Source organism: Eptesicus fuscus, chromosome 15, assembly GCF_027574615.1.
Source record: "Eptesicus fuscus isolate TK198812 chromosome 15, DD_ASM_mEF_20220401, whole genome shotgun sequence".
NCBI classification, from domain to species: Eukaryota; Metazoa; Chordata; class Mammalia; order Chiroptera; family Vespertilionidae; genus Eptesicus; species Eptesicus fuscus.
In genome coordinates this window covers 78,812,366-78,830,803 of record NC_072487.1, presented here as the reverse complement: position 1 = coordinate 78,830,803, position 18,438 = coordinate 78,812,366, and the positions used below count along the sequence as shown (strand labels likewise).

The 18,438-nt window shown below is 67.1% G+C and overlaps 2 protein-coding genes across 2 annotated transcripts; both read left to right on the top strand.

The window, feature by feature from the left end:
* The first annotated feature begins 2,636 nt into the window (after nucleotides 1–2,636).
* Nucleotides 2,637–13,605, top strand: NELFB (negative elongation factor complex member B). Its single transcript, XM_008152465.3, has 14 exons — nucleotides 2,637–2,666; nucleotides 3,933–4,256; nucleotides 4,538–4,701; nucleotides 4,883–4,982; nucleotides 5,771–6,001; nucleotides 8,308–8,493; nucleotides 9,065–9,177; nucleotides 9,630–9,732; nucleotides 9,867–9,962; nucleotides 10,086–10,228; nucleotides 10,315–10,421; nucleotides 12,477–12,618; nucleotides 12,712–12,820; nucleotides 12,898–13,605. The coding sequence occupies exons 1-14, from the start codon at nucleotides 2,637–2,639 to the stop codon at nucleotides 13,042–13,044; spliced, it is 1,995 nt and encodes a 664-aa protein (XP_008150687.3). The 3' UTR covers nucleotides 13,045–13,605.
* A 1,331-nt stretch (nucleotides 13,606–14,936) lies between these two features.
* Nucleotides 14,937–17,249, top strand: TOR4A (torsin family 4 member A). The gene is made up of 2 exons (XM_008152653.3): nucleotides 14,937–15,153; nucleotides 15,849–17,249. The coding sequence occupies exon 2, from the start codon at nucleotides 15,886–15,888 to the stop codon at nucleotides 17,128–17,130; it is 1,245 nt and encodes a 414-aa protein (XP_008150875.2). The 5' UTR covers nucleotides 14,937–15,153; nucleotides 15,849–15,885; the 3' UTR covers nucleotides 17,131–17,249.
* Nucleotides 17,250–18,438: the final 1,189 nt, after the last annotated feature.

Genomic DNA, 18,438 nt, shown 5'->3' with positions numbered 1-18,438 from the left:
CTTGGTGCGCTGGCTGCCGTCCCTGCCCCTCGGGGGAGCGGTCCTGAGGGTTCTTTCCTCGGCAGCGGCCTCCTGCTGCCTCCTGCTGCCTCCTCCTGCCCTCTCCTCCAGGGTGGTAGGTGGCAGCTTGAGACTTCCGGCCCGAGACAGTATGGGAGGGGTCCCTCTGGGGAGTGCAGGACACCCCCATTCAGGGGGCCCGGCAGGCTACCCGTCTACCCAAGAGCCAGGCTGCTTGCTGAGCTGAGAAACTGCCACAGCTGGGGCCCGGCTCCCTGAATGGCCGTCTTGGCGTGAGGTCAGCTGCACAGCCATGAGGAGGAGGAGGGCTCAGAGGACCACCTCGGCAGGGCCTGGCCCCACTGACCCCAGCCCCTGCCCACAGACCCGGCACCCCGCCCAGGGCCACGCAGGCCAAGCCACAGCCACCGGACTCCCCGGTTCGGGCCTGTCCTGATGCAGTAACTTGGCCATTGGGTTACCAGCCTGCCCTCCTACCTAGGGGCGGCCCCACGGCCGACGGCAACAGCATCCTATGGGGTCCATAAACCCTTCTGCAGGGAGGCCAAGGCCCAGGGGGTCCTAGCGCATTCACCTGTGACCGCTAGGGGTGAACCAGCGGGGGATCGAGCCCCAGCCCCCCCAGGGCATCAGTGGGCCTGCAGTTGGTGGTTGGTTTTTGTTTTTTAAATACATTTTAATGATTTTTTACAGAGAGGAAGGGAGAGGGATAGAGAGTTGGAAACACTGATGAGAGAAAAACGTCGATCAGCTGCCTCCTGCACACCCCCTACTGGTTAGGCCTGCAGTTGGTTGTTGTTGGGCTTGGCCAAGGGCCACAGAGAGCTGTGGGAGCCCTGGCCTTGGGAGCTTGGCCCAGAGTGGGGGGACCGGGAGCCCCACCCATAGCTGCCCCACCAGCAAACCCGGGGCTCAAAGCCAGATGTGGGATGCAGGAAGGATGGGTCCCTGGCCTCGGGCTGGGCTGTGGAGGGCTGCTGGGGAGGGAGTGGGGAATGGCACACAAGGATGAGGGAGGGCGTGCTGGGCAGCAGGAAGGGGTGTCTATACAGAGCGAAGCTTGGGGACCAAGGCACATGAAGAGGACGAGGTGATGACGTTGGGGTGGTGAGCTCGGGGACTGGGCTGGGGGGCTGGTGGTTCACCAGGAGGGGTTGGAGGGGCTGCAGGGGCTGGGTCAGGGCCCGGCCTACTTACCAGCCGGGAATCCAGCGAGGGGCAGAGCAGGCAGCGCCCACCGGCCCTGTGAGCTTCTGGCATCGAAGGACTCACAGCCGTGGCCAGAGGGCCTACCACCTCGGAGCCGATGCCCGTGGTGGTGGGGGACAGCCCTCCCGTGCCCACTCCCACTGCCAGCCAGGTCCGTGGCACCCCCACTGGGAGCGCGGGCAGGGCGAGGGCGGCGTGCACCTGGCAGGACCGGGAGCTTCCGTTTCAGGCTTGACGGGGTATCCCGGCCCCACGCGGGGTTTGTTCAGGACCGGGAAAGGGCGCACTGGGGTGAGTGCGGGCATGGCGAGCACGCGGAGCAGGGGAGAGATGAAGCCCCTGTTGAGGGGAGAGGAAGTCAGGGTTCGCCCTGTTGTAACGCTCCTTCGTGTGGGCGCCACGCAGAGTGGTTTCTCTGAGCAGATGAAGGGGGCGGAGCGGGAAGAGCTATGGGAACCCCTTTCACGTCCCGCGTGGTTCAGGGTTCCGGTTTAGGGTTCTGGTTCTGGAGAAGGCCGCACACAAATGAAAAGAGACTAGAAGGAAATTAATTTGGCGATATGGGGGGCCAGGCGGGAGCCCACCTCTAGTGGGAGGACTACCGCTAGGCTCGGGCCTTGCTATCCCTTTTATTGAGACTATGGGATACACCCATAGCCCTTAGGCAGGTCATAGGTGGATTATCATATCAGTAAGGATTTACATGATTATTTGATGGGGAAGTTGCCTCAGTTACCACGTTTCAATTAGATAGGGAGTAGTTGGCTCTGACCTTTCAGAGCTTCAAGGTTGACAAGCCTTCCAAATCTTTCTATTAGTGAGACAATGATCAGTTTCCGGCAAAGAGCCCTGTGGGTTTTTAAAAAATATATATTTTATTGATTTTTTTACAGAGAGGAAGGAAGAGGGATAGAGAGTTAGAAACATGAATGAGAGAGAACCATCGACCAGCTGCCTCCTGCACAACCCCTACTGGGGATGTGCCCGCAACCAAGGTACATGCCCTTGACCAGAATCGAACCCGGGACCCCCTCAGTCCACAGGCCAACGCTCTATCCACTGAGCCAAACCAGCTAGGGCAGTAACTTCATTTTAAAAAAATCTTTGTTGTTGAACATATTACGTACGTTCCCTCTTTTCTCCATTGACCTTTCTAGACCTCCCCCTCGCCCCTTGCCTCAAGCCTTCACCACCCTATTATGTTTCCATGTCCCGTTCCCCACTTGAAAAGTTCAACAGCCCCTGTTCATGCTGAAATTTTATTTTGTAAAGAGGCATCTTAAGATTCTAGGTAATGTTTGTAAGCCTCAAAATACCACTGGAAATAGGCATTCCGTTCATCTTTGCCAGTTTCAGCGCTGTGACTGTCCTGTTCGGTTTTACGAAAGTAAGTCTGGCTCTGGCCGATGTGGAGCGTTGTCCTGTATGCCAAAAAGGTGACAGGTTCGATTCGCAGTCAGGGCACATACCCAGGCTTCGGGTTCAATCCCCAGTTGGGGAAGCAGCCAATTGATGTTTCTCTCTCTCTCCCCTCCCCCTTCCTCTTTGTAGAATCAATTAAGAAAAAAAAAAAGTTTGGAAATATCCAAGGTTCCCCACAGTGGCCCCTGACATTCTGAATTACTTTTGGTCAGATCTGTCCATTTAGTGAAACATGCCCATGAAGCGTGACCTCATCTTTCAAACCCGAGTTCCTGGAGGAGGGGCGGCCTTAAAATACTTAAGTAACTGAGACCCCACTTTTCGGAGAGTTCTCCAGAGCCAGCGGCAATCTCTCCAGCGGCGGCAGGTCGGAGTCCAGGCCGCCGGTCACGGAGGGGCAGGCCAAAGGCCAGCAGCCCGCTGGAGGAGGCAGCCTGCGGTCCGGAGGGCCGGGCAACCGCTGGGCGCTTTCAACAAGACAGTCCAGTCCGGGGCCGGAACCAAGGCTGGCGGGTTTCAGTCCAGACACCCCCTATTCCAAAAAGCGAGGGCCAACGGCGAGCCAGTCTCAAAACAGCCTGATCCCCGAGGAAACGGGAAGACTCATCGAATCGATCAGAGGCAGACGGACAAGCACGGGCTTTAACAAGAAACCGCTGGGGAAAAAAAGAAAAAAAATACAAGAAACCGCTGGACGGTTCCGGAGGGAAGCCTGGGGGCCCCGGAGCACAGCGCGGAGCCGGGCCCCAGGAGAGGGCCGAGCCGGGAGCCAGCGGAGCCCCCGCCGAGTGGCACCGACCGGAAGCGGAAGTTGGGGAAGGACTGGTGCGACACTCGGAGTGACGCCACCCGAGAGCTCCTCCCACAGGCCCTCCCGATTCATTACAGGTCTCTGTCCTTAACAGACCATTTCTCAGCGTCACGAGGCTGGCCGTGAGGTCGGCCACAGGGTTTCTCATAATAAAAAACCTATTCGGCAAAAACGTCAGTTCTGCAGTTCATAGAAACGTCCCCGCTCCCGTGCCCGCCTCCGCCCCCGCCGCGGTGCCCCGCACACCGCGCCCTCCACACGCCTGCCCCCGGGGCCCAGACGGGAGGACGAGGCCAGAGGGCGGGCGGCAACCCCGTTGGGCCGACCCTGCGGCGGGGCGGGGGAAGCGGCGCCCGAGGCCGGGCGGAGGGCGGGGCCTAGCTGAGGCCGCGCGCAGCCGCTCAGCCCGGCCGGCTCCTCTCCTAGGAACCTCCGCGCGGCGCTGGCGTTTCCGGCCCGGGCTGCTTAGCCCGGGACACGCGGGGCGGGGCGGAAGTGGGCGGTTTTGGTCCCGGCGGCGCCGCGCTCCGGGCGGGACCTGGCCGAGCTGGAGGGCGCCGGGGAGAGGAGTTCAGGCGGCCCCCGCGGCCCGAGCGAGCGGGCTGCCGGGGGGTCTGCGGCGGCCGCGGCGGCGCCGGCGGAGCGCGGTGGGGATGGGGCGCCGAGCCGGCCTGGGACCGGGGCCTCGGCCCTGTTCGCGGGGCTGCAGGACCTGGGCGTGGCCAATGGCGAGGACCTGAAGGAGACGCTCACCAACTGCACGGAGCCGCTCAAGGCGATCGAGCAGTTCCAGGTGGGTGGGCGCGGAGGCCGGGCCGTGGGCGCGGGAGGCCTCGGCGCGGGGGCGGGGTCGCGTGGGAAGTGGGCGGATTTTGCTCCCTCTGATCTGTTCCCCGGATGGAGGGACCAGGTGTCCCGAGCTAGTGCCCGTGGTCGGACCTCTGGGTGGCTCTGTAGTTAGGACCGGCGCCGCCGGGAACACCCGCGGTGCCAGGCCAGACGTGGCTGCCACTGTGCTTTCTGTTGTTGCCCCGAGCAAGCAGAATCGCCCCCCCTGACCCTCCGCTTCCCCAGACAGAGAATGGCGTGCTGCTGCCCTCCCTGCAGTCGGCCTTGCCCTTCTTGGACCTGCACGGGACGCCGCGGCTGGAGTTCCACCAGTCCGTGTTCGACGAGCTGCGGGAAAAGCTGCTGGAGCGCGTGTCGGCCATCGCCTCGGAGGGGAAGGCTGAGGAGAGGTAGGCGGCAGGTGGCCGCGCAGCCCCCTCTCAGGATGGGGCCTGGCTCCGCAGACCTCCTGTCCCCTTGGGGACGCGTCCCCCTCGGAGCAGGGGCCTGTCCCCCAGGTGGCCCGCCTGGGGACGCCCGTCCCTTCACCGGCTTGGTGCGGTGCCACTTCTCAGCCACCCGCGTCCCCAGGTACAAGAAGCTGGAGGACCTGCTGGAGAAGAGCTTTTCCTTGGTGAAGATGCCGTCGCTGCAGCCGGTGGTGATGTGCGTCATGAAGCACTTGCCCAAGGTGAGCGCCGCGGGTCAGCACAGCGCGTGGACCCGGGAGGGTTCCCGAGGCGCCTGCCCCGGGGGTGGGTGACTGGGAGTGTGTTCTCTGGGCTGGGGGTGTGGGCCCCTTTCTGGGAAAGAGCTGTGCCCGTTTAGCATGGCTGCCTGTACCTGCGGGGCTGGGGTAGCCACAGGTGCTTTCAGTTGGGGCTGGGTTTGAGGTGTCTCTGTCCGGGGGGCGTGGTGCTGAGGCCTCGTGAAGGAGGTGACGCGGCAGATCTGGCAGGACGACCAGGCGCTCTTTTTTTTTTTTTTTTTTAATATCCTATCTAATAAAGATGGAATATGCAAATTGACTCACTTTGCGACAAAGATGGCGGCACCCACAGCCAGTAAGGAGGGAATATACAAATTGACGTGACAAAGATGGCAGCGGCCCGGATGCTCGGGGCCTCTGGGCAGTGTGCGCAGGTGGAAGGCGGCTCCGGCCTGGGTCCCGGGTGCCGGCAGCCAGGGGAAGGAAGGCGTATTCTTGCACGAATCTTCGTGCAACGGGCCTCTAGTGTTTTTATTGATTTCAGAATAGAAGGAGGAGGGAGAGAAAGATAGGAACGTCACTGATGAGAGAGAATCATTGATCAATGCCTCCTGCACATCCCCCCCTGGGGATTGAGCCTGCAACCCTAGTGTGTGCCCCGACTGGGAATCAAACTGTGACCTCCTGGCTCATGGGTCAATGCTCAACCCCTGAGCCACGCCGGCCAGGCCCCATACCTGTCTGGAAGCAGACCCTGTGTGGTCGTGTAGGTCCCTGAGAAGAAGCTGAAGCTGGTCATGGCCGACAAGGAGCTGTACCGGGCCTGCGCCGTGGAGGTGAAGCGGCAGATCTGGCAGGACAACCAGGCGCTCTTTGGGGACGAGGTGTCCCCTCTGCTGAAGCAGTACATCCTGGAGAAGGAGCGCGCGCTCTTCAGCACGGAGCTCTCCGTCCTGCACAACTTCTTCAGCCCTTCCCCCAGGACGCGGCGCCAAGGCGAGGTGAGGCGGGCGGGGTGGGGTGGCTGAGGGCCCTGGCCAGCCCCTCCCCAGCCCCCCGAACGTGTGGGGTGTTTGCTCCCGGAAGGCTGGGTTTGTACATGTGACCGGTCACGGGGTGGCCTCCCTGTGCCCAGGCTGGGCCTTTGGGTGTCAGGGACGTGACTGCACCTCGGCCAGTCTTGTCGCTGAAGCTCAGCGTGTCTTCCTTCAGCTCTGGGACGATTTCTTCCGCTTTTACGTCGGGTTCATTAGTTGCTTTGACAGACATTTCTTGAGTGCTGCCTGCCTGCCATAGGTGCCTGGGCCCTTCGGCAACCCTGGGGTTTGGGGGCTCTTGCGTGGGGCACTCGAAGTCTCATGGGGGAGCAGACGCTCTGCAGTAAATGTCACATGTTGGTCACCGAGGGCTGGGCGGGTGGGCGAGGGCTGTGAGGACAGGAGGCAGCAGAGGAGCGGGGGACGTGTGAGCAGGGGCCTGGCGGAGGGCAGGCTGGGCTTGCTGAGGGCGACGGAGGCCGTGTGGCCGGAGCCCAGGGCACGAGGGGAGTGGGGGAGGGGTGGAGGCTGGCAGCCCCCGTGGAGACTGGCCTTTCCTGTGAGGAGGGGTCGCGGAAGGTGCCTGCCTGGGTTCCGGGAGGGAGGCCGAGCAAGCGGGCTGCGGGGCCTGTGTGGTGACCAGCGGCAGAGGCTGACAGAGTGGCGCATGGCGTTCTGTGGATCCTCTCCCGTCCGCTCACCGGAGTCTGTGTGTTTGGTGGGAGTTGGGGTCTGGCCGGGGGGGGGGCGCACTGCTTCCTGCCGAGCCGAGCAGGGTCTCTGCCGTCCTCTGCCTCCCGCTCGTCTTGGGGAAGCTGGGCCTTCGGCTGTGTCTGCCGTGGTCTCCTGTCCCTCCTCCTCGCTCCCCTCCACGCCAGGTCCCCTCCTGCGGCCTCCACCGCTGCCCCGTGGCCCTCGGGTGGGGCTCAGCCATGAGCCCTGGTCGGTGGCCCACGTTGTGCCCCCTTTTCAAGTGCGAGGCTGGGCGGACCCAGGGCCAGGGCTGGCCGTGACATCGGAGGCCCAGGTCGTGGTGCAGGGACTCAGGTCGAGGCCAGGACCGGAGAGGACAGCAGCAAAGCTCTGCCCACCCACTGAGGACCGCGTCCTCGACGGCCCGGGTCTCCCCACGTCCCTGGCTGGGTGGGCGGGGCGGACCTGGGCCTTGGGTGCAGCTGAGGACACAGGCCGGTGGCCTTTCCGGGACCCTGTGGGCCTTGCATGGGCTTCACCTCCTTCGAACCAGAAACACCGCCACCCGACCCGGGCCAGGGTCCGGGGAGAGGAGACTTTCAGCCCAAAGTAGGAGGTTGTGTGGCAGGGGAGCGGGCGGGGCTGTGGCCGTTCATGTCGCTGCGGCCCTCTATGCCCATGGCTGTGTGTGCCCGCGGCTGTGTGTGCCCCACGGCTGTGTGTGCCCACGGCTGTGTGTGCCCCACGGCTGTGTGTGCCCACGGCTGTGTGTGCGCCCCCACGGCTGTGTGTGTGCCCCCACGGCTGTGTGTGCGCCCCCACGGCTGTGTGTGCGCCCCCACGGCTGTGTGTGCGCCCCCACGGCTGTGTGTGCGCCCCCACGGCTGTGTGTGCGCCCCCACGGCTGTGTGTGCCCACGGCTGTGTGTGCCCACGGCTGTGTGTGCTCCCCCACGGCTGTGTGTGCCCACGGCTGTGTGTGCGCCCCCACGGCTGTGTGTGCGCCCCCACGGCTGTGTGTGCCCACGGCTGTGTGTGCCCACGGCTGTGTGTGCCCACGGCTGTGTGTGCGCCCCCAAGGCTGTGTGTACACCCCCACGGCTGTGTGTGCCCACAGCTGTGACTGCACCCCCACGGCTGTGTATGCGCGCCCACGGCTGTGTGTGCCCACGGCTGTGTGTGCGCGCCCACGGCTGTGTGTGCCCACGGCTGTGTGTGCCCCACGGCTGTGTGTGCGCCCCCACGGCTGTGTGTGTGCCCCCACGGCTGTGTGCGGCCCCACGGCTGTGTGCGGCCCCACGGCTGTGTGCGCCCCCATGGCTGTGTGTGCCCACGGCTGTGTGTGCCCACGGCTGTGTGTGCCCACGGCTGTGTGTGCTCCCCCACGGCTGTGTGTGCGCGCCCCCACGGCTGTGTGTGCCCACGGCTGTGTGTGCCCACGGCTGTGTGTGCCCACGGCTGTGTGTGCCCACGGCTGTGAGTGCGCCCCCACGGCTGTGTGTGCCCACGGCTGTGTGTGCCCCGCGGCTGTGTGTGCCCACGGCTGTGTGTGACGCCGCGGCCCGGGTCTCGCCCCAGGTGGTGCAGAAGCTGACGCAGATGGTGGGGCGGAACGTGAAGCTGTACGACATGGTGCTGCAGTTCCTGCGGACCCTCTTCCTGCGCACACGGAACGTGCACTACTGCACGCTGCGCGCCGAGCTGCTCATGTCCCTGCACGACCTGGACGTGGGCGACATCTGCTCCGTGGACCCGTGCCACAAGGTGCCCCCCCGCCCGCCAGCCCTTCCCTCTGGCCTCCGGCGCCTCTCCCCTCCCTGGTGGCTGCCAGGTCCTGGCACCTGGGCTCGGACTGCCCGCCTGACCACCACGTCTGCGCAGCCCTGCTGCCAGCGCTGACTCGGCTGGGCGGGGCGCCCCTGGCCACGTCTCCTCACCTGCCCGTTCCGTCACTCCCTCCGGGGCTGCGGGCGCCCCTCCTGGATGCCTCTGCAGCCTCCCGGGTTTCCCGGGCCTGGCCCTCCCCTCGGGCCTCAGGCTGCTCTGGGACCTGGGCTCTGCTCCGCCCGCGTCCCCTCGGATGCTGTGCAGCCGAGATGGTGTCATTCTGAGGCCCGAGAGGGGGCCCCTTCAGAACAAACTCGTACATTGTCTCCCCCACACGGCAGATGGGTGGGGACCCAGTCCTCTTTGCCTCTGTGCGTCCTGCTCCTGGGACAGGTCCTGGCCCCGAGCCGGGTCTTGGCGAGGTGACGCGGGTGCCCTGACCCTCCAAGGCCTGGGCAGTGAGAGCCGAGGGCGAGCAGGGCCTCCTCACGCCCTGACTCCCCTGCAGTTCACCTGGTGCCTGGACGCCTGCATCCGGGAGCGCTTCGTGGACAGCAAGCGGGCGCGCGAGCTGCAGGGGTTTCTCGACGGAGTGAAGAAGGGTCAGGAGCAAGTCCTGGGGTGAGGGTTGGCCTTTTGTGGAGCCCAGTCCCCGTCCTGTCCACCGGTGTCCAGATGAGCACGCCCTGTCCACTGGGGTGGCGATTCCAGCGCGTCTAAGGGGGGCTGGGCACCCCGTCCCACGGTGGAGACTCGTCTGTGGGCCGCGTGCTAGGGGTGGTGAGGGCCACCCCGCCGCCGTGCCCACTACCCTAGGATGTGTCTGGGACGCGGCTGAAAGGCGGAGTCAGGGTCAGGTCCCAGAACCAAACGTGGCTTAATTTCCGTGAGAACTTTTTAACTCCTCAGGGTTGTAAGTTGGGTGCAAGTTTCAAACTGTGAGCCTCTGGGGAAGGAGTGCAGGGGGTGGGCTCGCCCTGGGGGGAGGGCCGTCTCCAGGGTCGGAGGGAGGCCGCCCGGCGTGGCTGCCCTCCGTGGGCCGCAGCTTCTGCGTGAACGCGGCTGCTTTGCAGGGACCTGTCCATGATCCTGTGTGACCCCTTCGCCATCAACACGCTGTCCCTGAGCACTGTCAGGCACCTGCAGGAGCTGGTCAGCCAGGAGACGCTGCCCAGGGTGAGTGCGCTTGGCTGGCCACGTGCGGCCTTCGGGGCGAGGGCAGGGCGTGTGGGAGTGGACGGGGCGGCCAGCACCCCATTGAGCGACGGGGGAGGCGCCGGGGAGCTGGCGCTGAGGCCTGTTCTCCGCAGGACAGCCCTGACCTGCTGCTGCTGCTCAGGCTGCTGGCGCTGGGCCAGGGGGCCTGGGACATGATCGACAGCCAGGTCTTCAAGGAGCCGAGGATGGTAATGGGCCTGCAGGGGGGCTGCAGGGGCGGGGCTGTAAGGGGGCGGGGCGGGGCTGTGGGCGGGGCTGTAAGGGGCGGGGCGGTGGGCGGGGCTGTGCCGGCTGAGCCCCCGCCCCCCCAGGAGGTGGAGCTCATCACCAAGTTCCTGCCGACGCTCATGTCCTTCGTGGTGGACGACCACGCCTTCAACGTGGACCAGAAGCTCCCGGCGGAGGAGAGGGCCCCGGCCACCTACCCGAGCACCCTGCCCGAGAGCTTCACCAAGTACTGCTGGGCGGGGCGGGGCGGGGGGGGGGGGGGGGGCGGGGGGCTGTGTGAAGGGCGCTCCTCAGGGCGGGGCTCGCCCACAGGTTCCTGCAGGAGCAGCGCATGGCCTGCGAGGTGGGGCTGTACTACGTGCTGCACATCACCAAGCAGAGGAACAAGAACGCGCTCCTCCGCCTGCTGCCCGGGCTGGGTGAGGGGGCCGCCCTGTGACCGCCCTCCCCTCCCCTCTTCCCCTTCCCTCCCCTCCCCGCCATGACCGCCCCCCTCCCCTCCCCTCCCCTCCCCGCTGTCACCATCCCTCCCCGTCTCTCTCCCCCTGTGACCGCCCTCCCCTCCCCTCTTCCCCTCCCCTCCCCTCCCCTCCCCGCCTCCTGGAAGTCAGGGTAAAAGGCCAGGAGCTCAGCTCTGAGCTCTCAGACCCTCTGCTCCTGTTGCCTGTTGTCAGAGTCCTCCCCAGGTGGCGAGAGGCGCCTTAACCCGAAGGAAGGGGGTGCAGCCTCTCAGGTCCCAGACCTCAGGGAGCCCCGGAGGGTGAGGAGGCCCTGTCCCTGGGAGGATGGGTGGGGGTGGGGTGCGAGCGGGAAGAAGAGAGCGAGGTCTCAGTGGACCCTGAGCAAGCTCAGGATGAGCCAGGGAGAAGGGGCTGCTGGGAGCATCAGCCCACGGCCTCGCTCACGGCCTCTCTGTCTCAGGGCTCCTCGGTTGTGAGCTTCTCTGAAGGTTTGCACGTTCTCGCTGAGGGTGCTTGTGGGTCCTGACGTTTCTGAGGAGGAAGCGTGTTGTCTCCCGGAGACTCTGTGTGGGGAAGTGGTCTCTGGGGATAGGTACCCGCAGCCACCGGCTAAGCCAGCACCTCGAACCCACTCTTCCTGTTGGGAGGTCAGAGTCCCGGGGTCAAAGGGGAGGCGTGGGCGGCCGGCCATCCTTGGCTAGTGGCCCCGCCCTCCACCTTCCCAGCGCCCGTCTGTCAGTCTGTCCGCCCAGTGCCTCCGTCCTGTCTGTCTGACTCGGGCCCTCCTGCACGGCCTCCCCCTCAGCAGGACCCGGTGACGGCGCTGGGCCCACCTGGTTGTGCAGCATCGACCCTTGTCTCAGGCCCTGAGCTCCTGGGACGCGGGACGTGTCCCCGGAGGCTGTTCTGCCCGTGTGGACATCCAGGAGCAGGGCTGCACGCGGCTCTGTGCACCTCGTCCTCTGTCCACGTCCGTGCTTTGGTTTGGCTGGGTCTTCGGTGCAGTCGGGCCGTCCTGCTGCCCTGGGGTGGGCGGGTCTCAGTCACGGCCGCGGGGACACGCTATTCCTGGTCCCGTGGTTCTAGGGAGGACGGACGTCGGCTTTACCAGCTCCCTCCTGTTTCTTGACTTTTTATCGTGGGAAGTGAAGCCACATGGCCACCCCCCACCTCCGTGGAGTCTGCGTGTGGCCCTGTCCCCTTGGTGGTCAGCGCTGAGTCCCACAGTCCAGGGCCCCAGCTGTGGACAGCGTAGGGTTGTGTCGAGGAAAGAAAGGCATGAAAAACCATGTGGCCGTGACGTCCCCGGCCCACGTCCTGGCCGGGCCCACGTCTCTGATGGTCACACATTTTTGTTCAGGTGGTTTCTTTTTCTTTTCTTTTTTTAAATGTACTTTTTATGGATTTCAGAGAGGAAGGGAGAAGGGGGCGAGAGAGAAACATCAGTGATGAGGGAGAATCACGGACCAGCTGCCTCCTGCACGCCCCCTACTGTGGATCGAGCCCACCACCTGGGCATGTGCCCTGACTAGGAATCTAGCCGTGACCTCCTGGTTCAGAGGTTGACGCCCAACCACGGGGCCACCCGGGCCGGGCCACGTCGGAAGCCAGCGAGGCCCTCGAGCCCCCGTTGTCGCTGGGAGTCGGGCGCTGCTGCTGCGTCCCCTCGGGTTTTGATGTCTGTGGCTTCATGCTGCTCCCTCCACGCGGACTGAGCGCCCACGTTCTGTTTCTTCTCTGACTCCCGGGACCCACTTACTCCCCAGCCCGGGGCCTCCATCCCTCCTGGCTCTCCCTGCAGACCCACCTCATTGCTGAGGCCCAGGCCCCTCCCCGCCCCCCGGCCTGTCCAGGCCCCACGTCTGGCTCCCAGGACCAGGGGGCACCCTGCTCTTGGAAGGGCTGCTCTGCTGTCCCCCAGGGATTGCTGCTGGGGGGCGGGGGGCAGGGGGCGGGGGGCGGGGGCGGCCCAGCAAGGGGGGCGGGAGCGGGCTGACCCTGCTGTGCCCGCAGTGGAGACCTTCAGCGACCTGGCCTTCGGCGACATCTTCCTGCACCTGCTCACGGGGAACCTGGCGCTGCTGGCCGAGGAGTTTGCCCTGGAGGACTTCTGCAGCAGCCTCTTCGACGGCTTCCTGCTCACCGCCTCCCCGAGGTACGGGCAGGGGGCGGGCGCCGCTGGGCAGGCTGAGCGCTGCGCGGGACGTGGGGCGGGCGGCCCTGCAGCCCACCCGCTGGCCTCTCGCAGGAAGGAGAACGTGCAGCGGCACGTGCTGCGGCTCCTCCTCCACCTGCACCACCGCGTGGCGCCCGCCAGGCTGCAGGCCCTGCAGAAGGTGCTGGAGCCCAGCGGCCAGGTGAGTGCCGCCCTGCCCCGCACCCCGGGGGCTCCCTGACTTCGCCCAGGACCTGCCCACACCCTGCCTTCCCACAGAGCGGGGAGGCGGTGAAGGAGCTCTACTCGCAGCTCAGCGAGAAGCTGGAGCAGCTGGACCACCGCAAGCCCAGCCCGGCCCCGGCCGCCGAGCCCCCAGCCCTGGAGCTGCCCCTCCCTGCCGTGCCCGCCCCGGCCGGCCTCTGACACGTCCCCAACTTGCTGGGGAGTGGACAGGGCCCTGGGAGGACATGCCCGGTCAGCCAGGAGCCCCTGGCCTGGGATTGTCAGGACCCGTGTCTCCTGGAGGCAGAACGGTGCTCGTGGGTGGGTGGTGGCTGAGCGGAGACCCAGGGGGGTCCCCTGGGCAGGTGCCTCCTCCACGCCTCCGCCCCACCCTGACCTGACAGTCGTGTGCGTGGGCGCGGGACCGTTCCGGCCGTGAGCTCTGCCTCCCGTGTGCACTGTGGGGCCTGCAGGTGCATGGGGGCTCGCCCCTGCTCGCCAGGGGAGTGGGCGGCTGGCGTGGGGCACAGGTTGGCAACATTGCTGGTCAGCCTGGCCCTCTGAGGACTTGTGTGTTGGACAGTGGACAGTGCACTGCACTGGGACCCCAGGCCAAGGGGGCCCTGCCCAGGCTGAGGAAAGCCCAGGCCCCAGCTGCTGCCTCAGTTTACCCTGGGAGAGGTGTGCGCCTTCCTCAGCTGCACTCTGAGCAGGGAGGGTCAGCTCGTCCGCGGTGACTTCTGTGTCAATAAAAGCGTTTTGGTAAAAGCGGGTGCGTGTTTCTGTGCCGAGGGGTGGGGGTCGCCGCACGGGGTCAGGCCTTCCCGGCGTGTCCGTCTCTGGGCCACTGTCGCGGGGAAGCTCTGGGTGTGGCTGTCTTGTCCAGGCTGCTAGAGGCCACCACATGGGACACTGCCCCCCCCGCCCCCAGCAGTGACACGCTGAGGGTCCTGCTCCACGGAAGTCCGTGGCCTTGACGGGTGCGGGGGGGAGCGACAGGGGCACCTGGGAGGGCCAAGGACAGCAAAGGCTTATGGGGCGGGTCAGGCGGAGCTTGCTGTGTGTTGTTTAAGATGGAAGAAATACATGTTTAGCCCGGCCGGCGGGGCTCAGTGGTTGAGCATCCATCTGTGAACCAGGAGGTCACGGTTCGATTCCTGGTCAGGGCACATGCCTGGGTTGTGGGCTCGATCCTCAGTGGGGAGCGTGCAGGAGGCAGCTGATCAGTGACTGTCATCACTGATGTTCCTCTCCCTCTCCCTTCCTCTCTGCAATGAAAAAAAATATTAAATACCTGTTAGTACGCTGATGGAAGGACCCAGTGGGAGAAGCGGCCAGCTGTGTCGGAGTGGCCAGAGGGGGTGGGGCCAGGACGCAGGCAGGCCTGTGGGAGCGGGAAGCTCGGGGGCAGGTGCTCAGGCTCCCTCCGGCTGCTTCCATCTCTGGGAATCGAGCCAGGACCTGGCCTCCCCGGTGGGCCCCGGAGAGGAAGGGAGGGAACCCTGCTATGGGAGGAGTGGGTGAGCAGCCTGGACCCCTGGGTGCCCTGAGGCTCAAGGTCAGGATGGACAGACGGTCAGTGAAGCTGGGCTCCTCCAGCCCAGATGAAGGAATGGGAGGCCCCATCCTGTGGGTGGGTGGATGGCACTGGGGACCCCGAGGCGGATGGTGGGACTGGGGTGCTAGTGCAGGTCAGCACCTTAAGAGGCGGAGAGGACAGTGACCTGGGCAGGGAGGGAGGGAGGGGAGGGAGAAAAGGAAATGAACCCTACTCTGGGGACCCCAGATTGGGGTCAGGGAAGGGGAAGGAAGGTGGGGAGAACAGGGAGGAATGTGTGGACGCCCCTCCCCCCACAGGGGGCCGTGTGAGGGTCAGATCCAGAGGAGATGGCCCTGGGGGTGCTCGGTGTCTGTGGAGGCCGATGGAGGTGCAGGGGCCCATGGGGTCCCGGTGGAGGCGATGCCCAGCGAGGGGAGTTGAGACCCACTGGTCAGGGGACCGGGACGAGCCAGCCAGGCCTCCCCGCCGGGCGCCTCCGTCCAGCCCAAGTCCCGCCCTGGACACACCCCTGACTCACTTCCTTTGCGTAGAAGCGGAAACTTTCCGCGGGTTCCTCCGCGCTGGACACTCCCTGGGGACCCGCAGGTGCCACTGCCCTCCGCCTGAGCTGGCCCCGGGCCCCTGACCCGCCGGCCCCAGCGAAGCCGGCGCTTCCTGCTTCCTGAGTCGCAGCCAGTGTCCGGCGCTGCCCGGGGGGGCTGCCCTGGGGGGCTGGGGTCCAGCAGGAGCCTGGCCTGACGCAGCTGCAGGTATGAGGTGGTTTGGGGGCCAGGGGTGCACCCCGCATCTCTCCAGCCCTCTCCTCAGGGGCTCTTCCCTGTCCTGCTCCTGTCTGTCCCTCTCCCACCGTCTCTGGGGGCTCCCGCCTGCCCCTCCATCAGTGTTCAACCGAGGGGTGTTGGGAGGGTCTTGGAGGGTCGGGGGCTGGGAGGCCGGGCTCTGCCTGGGAACAGGGCTGGGGCCCATTCCAAAAAGCAGAAGTTCCGGCCAGACCCCCCCTCCCCCCAAGTGTGCGGGGCTCCCAGCTCCAGGGGCTCCTCTTGGCACTCGGGGGGAGGGCCCTCGGCGCCTGGCCGTCGGAGCGGCGGGTGGGGCGGAGTCGGGCCCTGACCCATCTTCACCCCTAATCGGCGGCGCCTGGCCGGCCCGGACTCCTCCTCCAGGAAGCCGGGGGGCTGCCGGATAAGCTGCCCGGAGTGGCTCCCCTCCCCCACCCCAGCCACTTCCTCTGGGCCCGCGGCTGTTTACGGGAGGACGCGAGGGATTTGCATGGGGCCCCGCGGGGAGCCGCTTCCTGGTCCGAAGGGGCGACCCTCCGGCCCAGCACCCCGGGCTGTGGGGCAGCCCCGGCCGCAGCCGGGCCGCCCGTGGGGTGCGCTCTCTCGGGGAAAGGGTCCGGGTCCCCGGGCGGAAGTCTGGAGACCCTCCTGCCTTCCCGTTGCAGGGAGGGCGACCTGCATGCGGAGCGCCGCCCCCGCACCATGGACCGCGGCCAGCCCAGCGCGGAGCCCGCGGTCTCGGAGCCCGCGGCCGCGGCTCCCCGCGCCCCCGGCCCGAGCGTGATGGCGCCGCTGCGAGCCGTGGTCCGCCTGCGCCGCCGCGTGTGCCTCCAGCGCAAGCGGCGCCCGCTGACGCCGGGCGCGGGGCTGGACGCGGGGGCCCTGGCGCCTCGCGAGGGCGCGGACCAGCCGCAGTTCTTCACCTTCGACGGCCCCGCGGAGCTGGCCTCGAGGACGCCGCGCAAGAAGCGACGGCGCAGCCGCGTGGTGCTCTACCCCGACACCGCGCGCAGGTCCCGGCCGCGCGCCGAGCACCACAGCCGCGCGCAGAGCTGCCTGCTGCTGCTCGTGGCCATCGTGGGCTTCCAGGTGCTCAACGCCATCGAGAACCTGGACGACAACGCGCTGCGCTACGACCTGGACGGGCTGGAGAAGGCGCTGCAGCGCGCCGTGTTCGGCCAGCCGGCGGCCGTGGGGCGCCTCGTGGCGCTGCTGCGGGACTACCTGTCCACGCACGTGCACAGCCGCCCGCTGCTGCTGGCGCTGCACGGGCCCAGCGGCGTGGGCAAGAGCCACGTGGGCCGCCTGCTGGCGCGCCACTTCCGCGCGGTGCTGGAGGACAGCGCGCTGGTGGTGCAGTACCACGCGCGGCACCACTGCCCCTCGGCGCGCGCCCCGCAGGACTGCCGCGAGGAGCTGGCGCGCCACGTGGCCGACGTGGTGGCGCGGGCCGAGGCGGAGGAGAAGACGCCGCTCCTGGTGCTGGACGAGGTGGAGCTGATGCCGCCGGCGCTGCTGGACGAGCTGCACGGCCTCCTGCAGCCGCAGCGCCCGCATCGCTTCCACAACGCGGTCTACGTGCTGCTCAGCAGCGCGGGCGGCGCGGAGGTGACGCGCTTCGTGCTGCAGAACGCGTCCCGCACGCCGGCCCCACACGCAGACCGCGCGCATCGGGCCCGCGCCGAGGAGGAGCTGCGCGCCGGCCTGAAGGCGCTGCTGGTGCGCGGGCACCCGCTGTGGCAGGCCGCGGCCGTGGTGCCCTTCCTGCTGCTGGACAAGCAGGACGTGGTCAGCTGTTTCCGGGACGAGATGGCCGGGGAGGGCTTCTTCCCCGAGCAGGCCCGCGCCGAGCGCCTGGCCGCGCAGCTCAGCTACTACCGCGTCGCGGGCCGTGAGTTTGCCGTCACCGGCTGCAAGCAGGTGGTGGCCCGGGTGAACCTCCTGTAGCCCGGGCGCCGGCCGCGGACACTGGCGGGACGCCCGGGACGTCTGGTGGAGGTGGGGAGCGGACCCTGTGGCTTTGCCCCGCGCCGAGGCCCCTAATAAACCCAACTGCCCACCCCTCCGCTCGGCCCCGCTCCGGGTTCTTGATTCGTCCACATCCCTCTGCGCCCACGGTGTGCCCACGACGCAGGCACCGGGGGATGGGCGGTGTGACCCGTGACCCGGGCAGATGGCCTCTCACAGCCGGTTGGTCGCCTGTAGAGCTGTGTGTGACCCGGCCCGGCACACGCACACGCACACGCACACGCACACGCGCCTGCCCGCTCTGGGGCCCCCTGGCCTGGAGCCCTGTGGCCTCGGGTATCCTGGGGAAGCCTGGATGTCTAGCGGCTTCTCCGGCCCAGGAGGCAGGCCCATGGGGTGCGTGTCCACGCAGTGAGCTGATCCAGTGGAACTGCCCGGAGGCTGCAGAAGGGGGCGCGCTCAGGGTGACAGAGGCCGGAGGTGGCCTCAGCGGGGGACCTGACCTCCGGGTTCCCTGTGCGCCACCAACCTGCTCCAGAGCTCTGACTGGGGAGGCCTCTGAGTACGCAGAGCCCTGGTCCCCGCCCCAGGCCCGGGGGAGCCCCCCCAGCGGGCGGGACCCTCCCCAGTCACCCGGCAGCACCCCCGCCCGCCCCCCTTGTGCTCTGCGGGCGCTTCCCGCAGCCCCAGGGCGGCTCATTGCTGCCGCCTGGTGGCCGCACTGGGCCGCAGGGGCGGGTGCCCAGCCTCCTCGCCGCCCTGACGGCGTGCACCGCCCACCGGAGGGGGACCCCTGGCCTCCCGGGGAGACAGGTGCATAGAGGACACGCATGACAACAGCCAGTCCCGGGGGGGGGGGGGGGGGGGCGGAAGCGGGGGAGCCGCCGAGGGGAAGCGGGAGGTGTTCGGTTCTCCAGCAGGTGCCAAGGGTACCTGGAGAGAGGTTGTGGGCCCTCCCACCTCTGACCCCAGCCCGACCCCCACCCTTGGTGTCCCTCCAGCAGCTCGCGGGCGGGCTCTCGTCGGACCGTGGCCGAGGGGAGGGGAGGGGGTTGGGTCCGGGCGCAGAGGAAAGGCGCTGGTGGGGGCGCTGGTGGTGGGGGGGGGGCACGCAGCCCCCGGCTCAGGGCGGGAACGGGGTGAGCTGCTCCCTGCGGCCGGGGCTGGGAGCCCCAGAATTGTCAGCCTCAGCTCTGTCCACCCCAAACCCACGGGCTGCGCGGCTGGGGGACGAGTCCGGCCTCTGAGGCCAAACCCGGACACGGAGCCGACCTGCCCAGCCCCCGC

Excerpts from the sequence above, each read along its gene's own strand:
- NELFB (XM_008152465.3), top strand. The coding sequence starts at position 2,637 with ATGTGGAGCGTTGTCCTGTATGCCAAAAAG. Across the intron at positions 4,257-4,537 it reads AGGCGATCGAGCAGTTCCAG|ACAGAGAATGGCGTGCTGCT; the intron begins GTGGGTGGGCGC and ends CCGCTTCCCCAG. Across the intron at positions 9,733-9,866 it reads GCCAGGAGACGCTGCCCAGG|GACAGCCCTGACCTGCTGCT; the intron begins GTGAGTGCGCTT and ends TGTTCTCCGCAG.
- TOR4A (XM_008152653.3), top strand. The coding sequence starts at position 15,886 with ATGGACCGCGGCCAGCCCAGCGCGGAGCCCGCGGTCTCGGAGCCCGCG.